General features: G+C 43.4%; 1 protein-coding gene across 3 annotated transcripts in view; it reads right to left on the bottom strand.

Moving 5' to 3' along the window:
- LOC117543840 (leucine-rich repeat transmembrane neuronal protein 4) overlaps positions 1–13,075 on the bottom strand; it is a 59,926-nt gene extending 46,851 nt beyond the window's left edge. For 2 of the 3 annotated variants that reach the window (XM_034212410.1, XM_034212411.1), the window contains exons 1-2: positions 12,511–13,075; positions 10,486–12,075 (exon numbers count right to left, since the gene is read on the bottom strand). In XM_034212410.1, the coding sequence (XP_034068301.1) occupies positions 10,529–12,075; positions 12,511–12,562 (1,599 nt within the window). In that variant the 5' untranslated portion in view covers positions 12,563–13,075 and the 3' untranslated portion in view covers positions 10,486–10,528. Of the gene's footprint in view, positions 1–8,231; positions 8,295–10,485; positions 12,076–12,510 lie in introns of those variants that run through there. The other variant, XM_034212412.1, reaches the window with a different exon arrangement.
- Between the last annotated feature and the right edge of the window lie 461 nt (positions 13,076–13,536).

Here is a 13,536-nt window from a genome sequence, read left to right as displayed (position 1 = left end):
GTGTTACGCTAGTCTTTTCCTCCTTGTGATCGCTTTTTGTTATTTCCACTACCTACTCTGTTAAGAGGGATTACCTGATCTGTTAAAATAAATACACTTTTTTATTACATTCAAGACTTTGTCTCTGGGTCGTGCATTTGGGTTCATCAGTTTGTGTCGAGGTCCTGACAGAACGAACTGACCAAAAATGGACCCAGCCGACCCAAAAGCGCTTCAGACTGCTTTGTTTGCCCAAGGCAGTTTAATTCACCAGCATTAATGTGAGTATTTGTAGTTCTCCCTCCTTCTTCTCCCCTTTATTTTGTGTTTGTTTTTGTCTGTCTGTCTGTGTGTTTGTCTTCCTGGCTGGGCGTGGCTGGCCCACTTCTGTTTCCCGCCAACTCATCCCCTCAGCTGTTGCTCATCATCCGGATTACAACTACTCACCTTCACCTGCATATATACCCGGTTCCTCCATCCAGTATTCACCAGTTTTTCGTTTCACCACGCTGTATCCGTCTGCCTACTCCTCTGCCTGCCACCAGCTCAAGCCTGTCAACTCTTGCCAGCTCTGGATCCCCGGCTCTCCTCGCCTTCCCCCGTGCTTCCACGCACACCAGCTCCAACCGGTAAACTCTCGCCAGCTCTGAATCCTCGGCTCACCTCGCCAGCGTACCTCCGTGCATCTCCGCACCTCCGCTGGTGAAAACCCTGGCCCAGGATTAAGTGGACATCTAATCCCTCCTTTTGTCTCCTGAAAGATTTTTTGGTTGATAAACCTTTTTTACCTCATAAACTCTGTCTCCTCTTCCTTGTGTTCAGCATTGTGAGTTCAATCCTGTAAGCTTGTGGAGAGCGTTACAATCAAGAGCAGCTAACAGCTATTGGGCACGGAGTAAGAGGTTTGTCGGACCGCCAGGAGGGTTTGCAGACCGCCGTAACCGCACAGGTCAATCAGCTTCAACAGATCCTCACCCGTCTAGAGACTCCAGATGTGCCGACGGCGCCACCTCCCGTCGATCCTGCCGCTGGCCAGGCAGAGGTTCGCTCAGCATTTGTTCCACTTCGGTTGGCATCACCAGAGAGGTTTTCCGGGTAGTCTGGAAACTGCAGAACGTTCCTGGTCCAGTGTGGTCTACATTATAAACACAATCCGGTGGCGTTTGTTTCCGAAGAAGCCAAGATCGCCTTCATGGTCTCCCACCTCACCGGCAGAGCCGCGGCATGGGCCACGTCTGAATGGGCTCGAGACTCTCCCATATGCAGGTCGTATTCCGCCGGGTGTTCGATCAGACCTCAACCTCCAGGGAGGCCACCCGGACTCTTATGCAGATAAAGCAGCACTCCTACCCTGTCATAGATTACGCCATAACATTTCGGACCGCAACCTCGGACAGTGGCTGGAACACTCCCGCATATGCGTTCATGAACGGACTGTCAGATCCCATAAAGGATTGCCTGGCTCCGTTGGAATTGCCTCAAGACCTGGAAACATTAATTTCCATGTCTACTCGAGTGGATAATCGTCTCAGAAAGAGGGAGAGAGAGAGGCGTTGAGCCACACCTAGACCTCCAAGCCACCAGGGGCGTTTTCCTGGGAATTCTTCTTTGCGAATTCCGCCGGATTCTGCAACTCCAGGAACAGCGCCTCCACAATCACGGGAGGAACCCATGCAGCTGGGAAGGACCAGGATTTCCCCAAAGGAAAGACAGCGCAGACTACAGGAGGGAAGCTGTTTTTACTGTGGACTTCCGGGTCACCAGCATGCCGCATGTCCGGGAAAAGGACAAGCTCACCGGCTATGAGGAGGGCGCTGGTAAGCAAATTCCCCTAGAAATACCCTCCACACACACTTACTCAGGTAACACTACATAGGTAGTAACCAAGAACACACACTAGGGGCACTGATTGACTCTGGGGCCGACGAGAGTCTTATGGATTGGGAGCTAGCCAAACTACTTAACCTTAAGGCTATTCCTTTGGCCCACCCCATCAATGCCAGCGCTTTGGACGGCAGACGAATGTGTCAAATCACTGATCATACCGAGCCCGTTCAGGTAGTTATTCAGAATCATTCTGAAATGTTATAATTTCATTTATTTAACTCCCCTCAGCACTCACTTGTATTAGGATTCCCCTGGTTAAAAAAACCAGACCAAGTTAAGGAATGGGGAGGGGAATGTGAGCAAAATTGTAGTGTTCCTAATCCGCCTCTCCCTGCTATAACGCAGACCCCGGCAATCAGACTTCACCCAGTCATCATGTCCAGTAAAAACTCAGAGACCACACCAGTTAATGGTTATGATAAGTATCCTGAGTTGTCTAAGATTCCTGCATGTTACCACGATCTGAGAGGTTTTTAACAAAACCAAGGCTCTGTCACTACCTCCACATCGCCCTTTTGATTGTGCTATCGATCTGCTACCCGGCGCACCCATTCCTAAGGGACGCCTTTATTCCATCTCCGGACCAAAGCGAGCGGCCATGGATGAATACATCTCGTCTTCCCTGAAAGCGGGAATCATCCGTCCCTCCTCTTCACCGGCAGGAGCAGGATTCTTCTTTGTGAGTAAAAAGGATGGCTCACTCATGCCATGTATTGACTGCATTGTGCATCCCACTTAACGCCATTACCACAAAGAACCGCTACCCCCTGCCATTAATGTCATCAGCGTTTGAACTGCTTCAGTGCACTAACATTATTACCAAACTCAACCTCAGAAATGCTTATCACCTGGTCAGGATAAGAGAAGGGGATGAGTGGAAGACGGGGTTTAATACCCCTCAGTGGACATTATGAGTACCGGGTCAAGCCCTTTGAATTATGTAACGCTCCTGCTGTCTTCCGGACCTTCGTTAATGACATTCTAAGAGACTTCTTGAATGTATTTGTGTATGTACGTATATCTGGATGATATATTAATCTTTTCCCGAGACAGTCAAACCCATGTTCCACAGGTTCGTCAAGTCCTCTAGAAGCTACTGGAAAACCACTTTTACGTCAAAGCCGAGAAGTATGAGTTTCACGCAGCCACCGTTTCTTTTCTGGGACACATTGTAACCGCCAACCAGGTATAGATAAACCCTTCCAAGGTTAGTGCTGTGGCTAATTGGCCCACATTAACCAGCAAGAAAAAGGTGCAACAGTTCATAGGGTTTGCAAACTTTTATCGAATGTTTATCCGGAACTTTAGCTCTGTTGCTGCTCCCGCATTCATAATCTCACTTCCTCCAAAGTCTTGTTTCAGTGGAGTCCCCAGGCCGAGACCGCCTTCAGGACTCTTAAGGAGAGATTTACCACGGCACCTGTTCTTACCGTCCCAGACCCCCAGCAACCATTTGTGGTGGAAGTGGATGCCTCCAATGTGGTAATAGGAGCAGTGTTGTCCCAGAGATCCACAAAGGAAAACCGGATGCATCCCTGCGCCTACCTGTCCCGTAAGTTGTCTTCAGCTGAGCGGAACTACGACGTAGGTGACAAGAAGTTGCTAGCAGTCAAGGCAGCTTTAGAGGAGTGGAGGAGGAGCCGTCAGGAGCCGTCCCTAGAGGGGGGGGTGGGGGTGGGTACTGTTGTGTCTCGTCAAATGTGTTAGTTATGTTTATGTATTTGTCTGTCATGTCCTGTTTTATTTTGTATTTACCTCTTGTCTTTAATTTCAGGCCCTGTTTTCTTCCTCCCCTTGTGTGGTTTTCCCGCCATCATCAGTGTCTGCCCCGCCCCTGATTGTTTCCACCTGTTCCTCACCTCATTTTTAAATAGTCCTGTCTCTGTCAAAGTATTGATTTAATGAAAAACCACAATGTTTCACTAAGCTTGTTTTATGCCTAAACCTAACCTTGTCGATTGTGCATTGTTAACACAATAACACAAGTGTGATCCCTTGCCTACTGTAGGACAACAACACTAGAAGTGCTCCCCCCTCCCAACTGTGAAAGCCAGAGATTCCCTCTTGTTTTGTAGCAAGTTTCACCTCGTTATGTGTGTGTGTGTGTTCTCTTGGTTTTTGTGATAATGATCTTAGAAGTTGACACCAAGAAATGTCCCAAAAACAGCAAAATAGGAAAATTATAGCTAGAGGGCAGATTCTCTGATCACTGAGAGAGAAAATCTATAGTTTCTGTATATGAATACTAAGTAGATAGTAGTAGTCAATAGATAGCTACCTAAGAATAGTTTTTTCAGTTATTTGTTCGTTATATTTAATTGGCCTGTAGAATGGGAGAGATTAAGACAGGAAATGCAGTCTGTTTAGTTCTGAAAAGCATTTACAGATGACTCATTTTGCAACAATGACTATAATGGATGTCAATGTCAGACTGTTGGCTCGTTAAGTCGGAAGTATCTAATCATCTCTTTGGTTGTGGTGCATTCATGTGCTGAACATTTGTTCCTGACTTGGAAAATGTACGTTACTGTGCCCTCACTTTGAGTTGTAGGTTAAAGGTTGTGAGCAATAAAATACACACACCTTTTTTTTTTAAATGTCCATGTTATTTCCATATTATGATTTAAAGCTCATTAACACACGGAAGTCTTAAGTAAGAATTCCCAACTAGAAAAATGGGACCGTCAGAGCTGTAAGTGAATGCACCATTGTCCTTGAAGGAGGTCTGCACTCTTCCAGTTAATTATTGACATCAGCTGTTTTCACTCAGTCGGATGTGAGATGTTCAGTATCAGAGAGGATTTCCATTAAAACATACCTCTAATTAACACAAAATTGGTTTTTAGCTCATTCACAATCGCCGGAACAAAATGGCCATGAACACAAAAGAGAAGAGAAGTTTAATATCCCATTAAATATTCATCATGGTTTATGTGTGGCTGCAGGAGGGAAGGACCACTGCAGATTGTGTGATGGGAATGTTTGAATTAGCTTGATTTATCTCAGTGGTCTTTGTCATTCTCCCTCAAATTACTTTCGGTAAAAAGGGGTCCTCTAATTCCATTTGGTAATTTCAACAGTTCTTTGTTAAAATGAATTTTACAGTGTAGTAAATGTCAGTCACCTGATTTGTTTATAACAGACAAGTTAATTTGATTTTGGGCTTAAAGTGAAGGGCCCGGTTATTGTATAATATCAAGTGCATATCAGAGTTAATGATGCTGTCAATCAATGCTGACCTCAATTTAAATCGGAGGTTTGGAGGCCAACAAAGCAATAATTTCCATTTATTTTTCCTCAGCGGCTAAATGTTTTCTCATATATCTACCTGCGACTATCACTCGTCTGGCTTTAAGCCTCTGTGAGAGCCTGTGATGATCAGTCAGAGACACAAAAAGCAGTTCATTGTACATGTTCTGTAAATAAGTACATCTAACCCGGAGTGAAATTCAATATTGTCTGTGTCGAAGCATGGAGGAAGAACATCACATTTCCCGCCTGTGCCAGATCAAGCTATTAGCAGGCTGGGGCATGCTCTATTAGTACATCATAATGAGAATAATACAATCCTGAAAACATCTATTGGATGAAAGAGGAGATGCTAAGATTAATTATTATGAAGCAACCAAATTGCCGTCTTCGTTTAAACAAACCATGTTGGATTACAGGCTCGTGTCTCTTCTTCCTGCTGCTAGCTTTGTGAAATGTATTCCACCTCCTCACCACAGCAGACATCACACCTCCAGAAGGGAACATCTGCCAAAAGTCAGAATCATAAATATTGCAGAGTATGTTTATTTAGAGTTGATCTCACCCCACACACAGAGCAACCTGAGCAGTGCTTAACACCAAAGATAGGCCTCAGTTTTGATTATGATAATTGGAGCTAATGAATCACACTGCAGCGTTTAGACTCATGAAATCACAGCCTTAAGGTGCGTCCGGTGTGAAAGTCTCATTAGACACTTTTACATACATTGCTACACTTAAACACTGGCTTTCGCACAAATAGGCTAGTATACAGTTAATATAGATTTCTATTGATTAAGTAAATACTGAATAATATGAACTTAAAGCAGATAAGTATGGATAGTTCATTCGAGGAGTAGATTAACATACAGTACAATATACTTTTTCACTGTCTTGCAGGGAGTTATTTAAAGATTGATATGTATGCTAAATATGAAGCTACTGCTGGTTAGCTTATTTTCACATATAGAGTGGAAAAGGAGTTATTTCTTCCTTTTTTGTTATGACTGTTAAGGAATCCAGGCAAGTCTGGCACATAACGCCCCATATCACCACGGGCATGCTGTTTTACACATTTGCCTGGATGAAAACAAGATAAGCCTTTATCATGTTAGTAAACTGAGACATTTTAGCAGTAGATGGATTTAGTTACCTTTCTACAGAACCAGGCTAGCTACATTTAGAATGAGAGCAGTATAAATCTAACTCTTAACAAGAAGCGATTAAGATTACCAAAATATCCAACTGTTGCTTTCAACATCTAAAAAAATTGGATTTGGACGTTATCCTGTTGCTGTAAAGCTTCCATAAGTGTATACATGTAAACAACTGATGATAAATAATACATGACATTAAAAATGATGTTATGTAAGAGCCATTAGAGCCAATTCACTTAAAAGGCTGTTTCTCCCTGTATTTTGCTGCAGTTGAGTTTGAATCGAGTCAAGATGACCAAAGCCCATTTTTCAGAAAATCATCAGGTATGATAAAAAGCTAAGTACTCTACTTCTTGGAACCATGGATCGTTGCCATACGGTCTTGTTGTAACAGTAATTTTCAAATCCACTAAACAAGAGGCAACCTAGAAAAATGAGAATTAATGGCATAGGTCGGATATTACCTTTTTATAGAATGTCTAAAGCACAAATGATGTGTCATTTATCATACAGTATTCTTTCATCACAGCATGAATAAATTACACCAACGTTCTTCCCACAACATACGTAAAAACAGATGTGTCAGGAAATGACACGTCTTTTTCAAGAGGCAGTTCTACTCAACGTTTATTTGGCAAGTGAACAAAAAATGTTGAAGGCTGTCAAACTCCCTTCACAGGATGAAAGCCTGCCTTCTGTGCATTTACGCAAAGATGAAGTGCAAGCTGCCATGTTGGCAAGAAAAAGCAGTATATTTTGATCGCTTATCATCTTTGTTTCTTATTCGTGACATTTTCAAGACAGGGATCAGCTTTTAAATCCTAAGAATTAAACAAATGTTTGTTGAATGAAATGTACCCACAGCTGCAGGATTTGAAAGATGCAAACACTAGTTCGATCCAGAGAAGCCATTAGTTTGAAATATAACCACGAGGAAGATGCAGGGTGCCACATTTCAGAGAGCAATGAAAAGTGAAAACGACTTAATGCACGATTAAGGCTTGTGCTAGCCTAAATCGTTACTTTAAATGTCCCCTATTATACTGTTTTTAATCAATATATTATAGGTCTCAGACATATACAAAACATGTCTCTGAAGTGTTTGGCTGAAATACCAAACAGATCATTGCAGCATCCCATAATCCCCTCTGTTTCAGCCCTGTTTCCAAAGTGCTGATTCTCTGTCTGTTACTTTAGATGAAAATAAGGAGCCACTCCCCACGCCCCTCTGAGAGATATCTGGTTAAAAAAAACACAATGGTGCTCTAGGAGGAGATGCAGGTGATAAGGTGATTCAGGTGATAACCCTGGTTAGTGATTGGCTAATGGTTACACAAGCCAAAAAATCGTTATGACATCATAAAGTGGCCAAAATCTGATCAGCTCATTTTCAGGCAGGTTTTTATATAAATGGATCCGGACAAAAAGTGAGCGAATCTTTGTTATTGAAACTTTCAGAATCTCTTTACACAGAAAGGACACGTATAAAATACATGAAAAAGTGGATTTTGCATGATACTGTAGGTGACCTTTAGGTGACAAAGCCCCTGAGCTTAAAAATGAGTGGAATTGAAAATTGTAATAATAAAGTCTAGTTCAGGCAGCTTTGTATCAGTCGGTCGATGCAGCAGCAGAGGTGGAACACCTTCATTTCTCCTCACTTTATCTGATCTCACAGCCCACTTAAATTATCTGTGAGCAGGAACCCCTCACTTTATTAATGCTTGCAAATTCTGCCCAAGTACAAGAATCGCCTTCGGCTAAGACAGTAGGATTTGCACGGTGATATTTTCTGAGCTAACTTTGCTGGGGATGATCCGTGGGCGGACGTCAACGACTGCAGCTGCTCTGTGAGTTCAGAAGTGGATGGCATTCAAGGGAAGAGAGAGCTTTTTTTTGTTTAAATAATGAGCCACAGGAAGGCTGTGTAACCGCACAGTTCAAAGTGTTCATGGAAATGCACACTTGCCGGGTTCGGATTGCAGCGTCAAAACCAACCTCCTAAGCTGTCCTGGAGGAAACCTATAGAAACAAATGTAATACAAGTTTGCTGATCCAGGCATGTTCAGAAGATAACAGACTTCATTTACAAAGCTCTTTCTCCTAATTGAAAATACAGCTAATAGCTTAAGTGCTTGCTATCTGGGAAAGCTAAAATAATGTACAGGGGGCTCACTATGTTGGGGTGATGACTATACTGACTGTGGGGTTTAAACTCTAGAGAAGCCTTTTTCAGAAACATCTCTATCTCTTCCATCTTTATCTACACTATCTACTGTGTGCCATTCAATTAAACTGAGGAGCAACCTTATTTTGTATATGCAGAGATTGTGCTTCATTGCCTGTATTGTGATGCTAATAAGACACTATCACTGCACATTATGAGCTTCCTGTACTGCGACCTATCATTCTGATGAAGTGTCATGGGTAATAAACATGACACTGTAATAGATTAAACAATGCAGCTGATCGAACAGTTTGAAATTGTTTCTACTTGCATGAAAAAAACTGCTGTTGGTCTGGAAAGTCTCCTGATGTATTATGTATCCTTGCGATGTTTGGCCCAATATACACAAACACAGAAAGGGGCAACAAAATCCTATTACATTTTTCACAACTACTGTTGTGAAAAACTGCCCTCTTGAACTGTAGAGGGCAAGAAATAACAAAGCTGAGGGAAGCCTCAGCTCCTTACCTCTGATGGGCTATTCGTTATTCTAGCTAGTAGAAGCCCCATTAGGTCTGCCATTTAATGCTCCCATGCCACATTCTCACATGAAAGCAACAAGATTGATGAGCCGACCATCTCACCTCAAGCCACTTTTGTGTTTGAGAAATGCTCTACCACAGATAATCTAACACAGAGCTGATTTAGCTACCTGTGTACCTCGAAGTATCTGACATTACTGGAAACCATGACACATTTCAGCTGGTCTCTCTGGTGTCCTCAGTAAAGGGCAAAACAAGAACGTGAGTCAGGCTACAGTGCAATCCACTGACTTGAAATATTATGGAATGATTCATAGGGTACATATGGAATATATTTAATGAGCTGTGTGGGAGTGTTAGATAAAACTGTGTCTCTGAGCTGCACTGACAGAAATAACTAAGAAGAAAGATGTCCTCTGGACTTTACAACGTGTTGGGTTAGTCCGACAAAAGGTTCAACTAGGTTTCCAGTGACACAATGTCTTCCCTCAACACAACATGTCCTGGTAATCACACTTTAACCATACTGCCAATTAAAAACAAAGATACTGGACAGAGGAAGACAGATGCGTAGCATTAAGGGACGAAAAAGACTACACAGGCGAAAAAGTGCCTAATTAAGCATGAGCAGATTGATTAGTCCTTCTGTCAAGGCTTTTTGTCTTAATCCCTCCGTGTCATACAGTGGTTCAGAGTCTGCTGTGTGAAGGAGTCTGGCTTTGTCAATTTCAACTTTTTGGACAAAAGTTACACTTGTGATGCCGAATATTGTCGTTATCTTTTTGAGATTAACAAAAGCAGCATATTGAAGTTTGTAACTGCATTAGTACACTTAAGCCAGACAGGAATCGAGCCCAAATGCATCATTTATCTTTTATTTGGCTGCAGGCCTTTATAGTGTTCTCCAGCCTGCAGTGACTATTTTCATTTTGGAGATTAAGTAAAATCTTAAGTACATGCTTGCTAGAGACAGACAAGGAGACATATGATCAGCTGGTATGATTGTAAATATTAACATATTTGATACAGCAAATAAAAACAGATATCAAAATTCACACCACTTGTGTTTTTGCCACTACAGTTGTTGCAGCAAACACACAGGAGAGGAAAGGACCACCTGCAGAGTGACTTGATTTGTTGTTATTCCTGTGTGGACAGCAAGCCATTTGTGAATAAATAATAGGCTGGCTGATAATACATAGATTCATCAATAGGCTGTTTCATGTCAAAAATAAAAGATGGGTCTCCTTTGTGCATAATGCATCTTACTGTAAGTTCTCCAGGGAGAAGAGCTGGCTCTGCAGTTTCAGCTAATGGGAATCATATTTTAGCAGCAAAACTGTATGATTCAGAACAACAGCTGGGTAATCATATGGAACTGAACAAACCCAGCATATTGTAAAACAAGTCACCATGCACTGACCTTTGCTTCCTTATCCCAAAACAGACAAGAGCAGAGGAGAAAAAATAACGTTTTTTCTCCACAGATTGTTAGAAAATTTACCTCTCATGCCTCGCAGTGGAAATGGATTTTTGGAGGGCAACGGTCATACCTCGCATTCCCTGGAGCCTGAGATGGTGTATGTGTAAGGTCCTGTCCCATTAACCAGCACATCCATAGTCTCTGAGTGTGAAGGCTTGTAGTCCACATAGTACTCTTGCAGTGGTGAATTAAGGGAGCGCTCGGTCTCCCGTGCATTTTTCTGGCGCTTTTTGACTCCTGAGCGCTGCTGAAGCTGTTTTAAGCTGCTGGGATAGCGCCTCCACGAGACATAGATTACCAGCAGAATTATAGCCACGGATAAGAGGAGTGCCACACTACCAGCTATGATCTTATGGAAGGAAACATACTCAGTGTCTGGCAAAGAGAAGGTGGGGGTGGCCTCGTAGGGAGTAGGGGAGGCTGTCCTGTTCCAGATCTGCTTCTTATCCTCCACAGACTCTGTGGGAAGAGACAGCAGCTCAGGTTGAAATGCAGAGGTGAGGGGAGATGTTGTTAATGGGACGGGGGCCGGTGTTGCTGTGCAAATGTTATAAGTGTCCACCACATCGGTCACTTTCTCTCCTTGGGCCTCCTTTGGGCCGGCACAAATCATAGTGGTCTCCTTGTTACCCTTAAAGGCCTTGAGCCAGGCCGCTAGGGGACATATATTTGGGTTACAGTACCACAAATTACCAGCCAGACTGATTGTGGTGAGGGAGATCCAAGCCTCCACTGCCTGCTGAGACACATTGCTCAGCTTGTTGGAGTCCAGGTTAAGAGTCTGCAGATTAGGAAGGCATTGAAACGTACTCGGGTCCAACACTTGGAGCTCATTCCCAGAGACGTCCAACTTTTGCAAGGAGGTCCACATCCACGGCAGGCCCTGGGTCAGCACTTTGATACGGTTCCACTGCAAATACAGCGCCCGCAGGTTAGTCAGGCGGGGGAAATGAGCAAAGTTTATCTTTGAGAACTGGTTGTGCTCCAGATGAAGCTCGATGAGCTTAAGGAGTCCAGCAAAGGCGTTACGTGTGAGGCTCCGTAGCCTGTTGTAGCCAATATCAAGAAACTCCAGGTTGCGACAGTCAAGGAAAACTCGCATGGGGACAGTTTTCAAGGAGTTTGATCTCAAGTGTAAACTGAGCAGTTTTCGCAGACCCACAAACTGATTAGGCTGGAGAACCTGCAGTTTATTATAGGAAAGGTCTAGATTGCGTAAATTCGGAACATCATGAAAAGTGTTGTTTTTGAGCAGTGTGATCTTATTTGAGCTGAGAATCAGTTCTTTCAGCCTCCGTATCCCATGGAAAGCCTGGCCGTCCACATCATTGATGTAATTGTGGTCGAGGTAGAGCCACACTAGTTGACTCAGGCCTGCAAACTGGTGTGTTCGGAGGTTCACCAGGCTGTTGTAACGCAGGGAGAGGCCCTGGGTGCTCACAGACACATTGTTTGGCACGTCACGGAAGGCATTGGATTCACAGTATATTATTTTCCCATCACATCTACAGCTCTGGAGGCAGGGACGCTCACGGATGCCACTTGGAGCAGCAAGCAGCCAGGCGGGCACCACCACTGTGAATACAAGCCATCTGAATAGCAAGAGAAGTCCTGCAGACACACAGAGAAGTGATAGACGTATGAGCACTCATAAATAGAAATCAAAACTATTATACACAAACAAGAAGAGAATACATTGAATAAAATGTAATCTGAATCAGGGGACCAAACATTTTAACCCATATTCATTTTTTATCAGAGGGGTTATTTGCAGCCTACTTCATTTGCATCTAGACACACATTTACATTCATTATCACAGTCAAAGTCATGCTCTTGAACATTGGAAAGGAGATTGATAATCACATGCATCAAGCAGTATCCGTAAAATAGTTGCTGAGAGAAAAACCTCCATCCGATCCCCCAGCCTGCAGTCATCACTCATACACCACAGGGGGCAAAGACACCAGCGACATTGGCTTTAAGTGAATTGTAATTAGGAAAAAGACTTTGAAATGCACGAGTACCATGCGGAACGGTGTACATACCCATATTTGCGCGGTGTCGGCTCCTCCTCATGGTTAGGGCTCTCTGTTGCATGCGTCCCAGGTCCACATGTTAGATACACTCGGCGTTTAGTCCAAACAGTTGGACACGCACCCAGGACGACTGTCTGCCCGGAGAATATTAGTACTTTGCACCGCAGTCAGATCCGCTTTGCGCACAGCCGCACACCTGTCGGAGATGTGAGTAGCTCCAAAAGGTGCGCATCAACCCCCGTCTATAGTTTCCTACGTTACCGAACAACATCAGCTGGATGATGCATATTTCATCCTTCCACCTTTTCAAAGCCGTTTGGGTGGAAGCGCTCAAGCTTGTTATAGCCTCATGAGAATCACACTGTTGAGCGCATGCTTTGGCAGGCTAGATACATTTTCAACACAGAGTCGCCAATTGTTAAGGTTAAGTGCCAGGTAAGACACCAGATACCCGACCAAGTGAAGAAATCAGAGAGGAATAAACTCAAGTCCAAACCCAAGTTGTATCCAGATGGAGATGTGGGAGATAAGGCGAAGTCTGCTGTGGATTTCACCCAGTGAACGTGGCATCAAGAATAAATCAGTAGTATAGCAACAGGAATTATGCTGGTGTAGGATTATACTGAGCTCACTGCTGCTCTTTTCAGGACTTGAGATGCCCTCTCCTGGTCAATGTGTGACTCTCCGCAGCCCTCACCAAAGTACAACTCATTGTCCTCGTGAGCAGAGCCTGCATATCAATTAAAGGAGGGGGGTAGTCTGTGTGTGAGGAGCTGCCAGTCAAACGCCTCTGAACAGCCTATATATAAATGTAATCTCAGGCTTAAATAGACAGAAAGATGGTTGTTACATTTTGATGATCTTAATTGTGATTACACACGACCACTGAAGCAAGAGTATTATACCGAATGGCCCTTCTTAATGCTGCTGTAAATGACCTCTTAATGTTTATATACATACAATATGTTGTTGGAATATAATTACTAATGCATTAACATTTATCTGAATGCAGCCGATGGTTATTGTCCATTTGTT

This window comes from Gymnodraco acuticeps, unplaced genomic scaffold (assembly GCF_902827175.1).
Source record: "Gymnodraco acuticeps unplaced genomic scaffold, fGymAcu1.1, whole genome shotgun sequence".
Taxonomy (NCBI): domain Eukaryota; kingdom Metazoa; phylum Chordata; class Actinopteri; order Perciformes; family Bathydraconidae; genus Gymnodraco; species Gymnodraco acuticeps.
The sequence above is the reverse complement of the archived record's forward strand: the minus strand, read 5'-3'. Positions and strand labels throughout refer to the sequence as shown.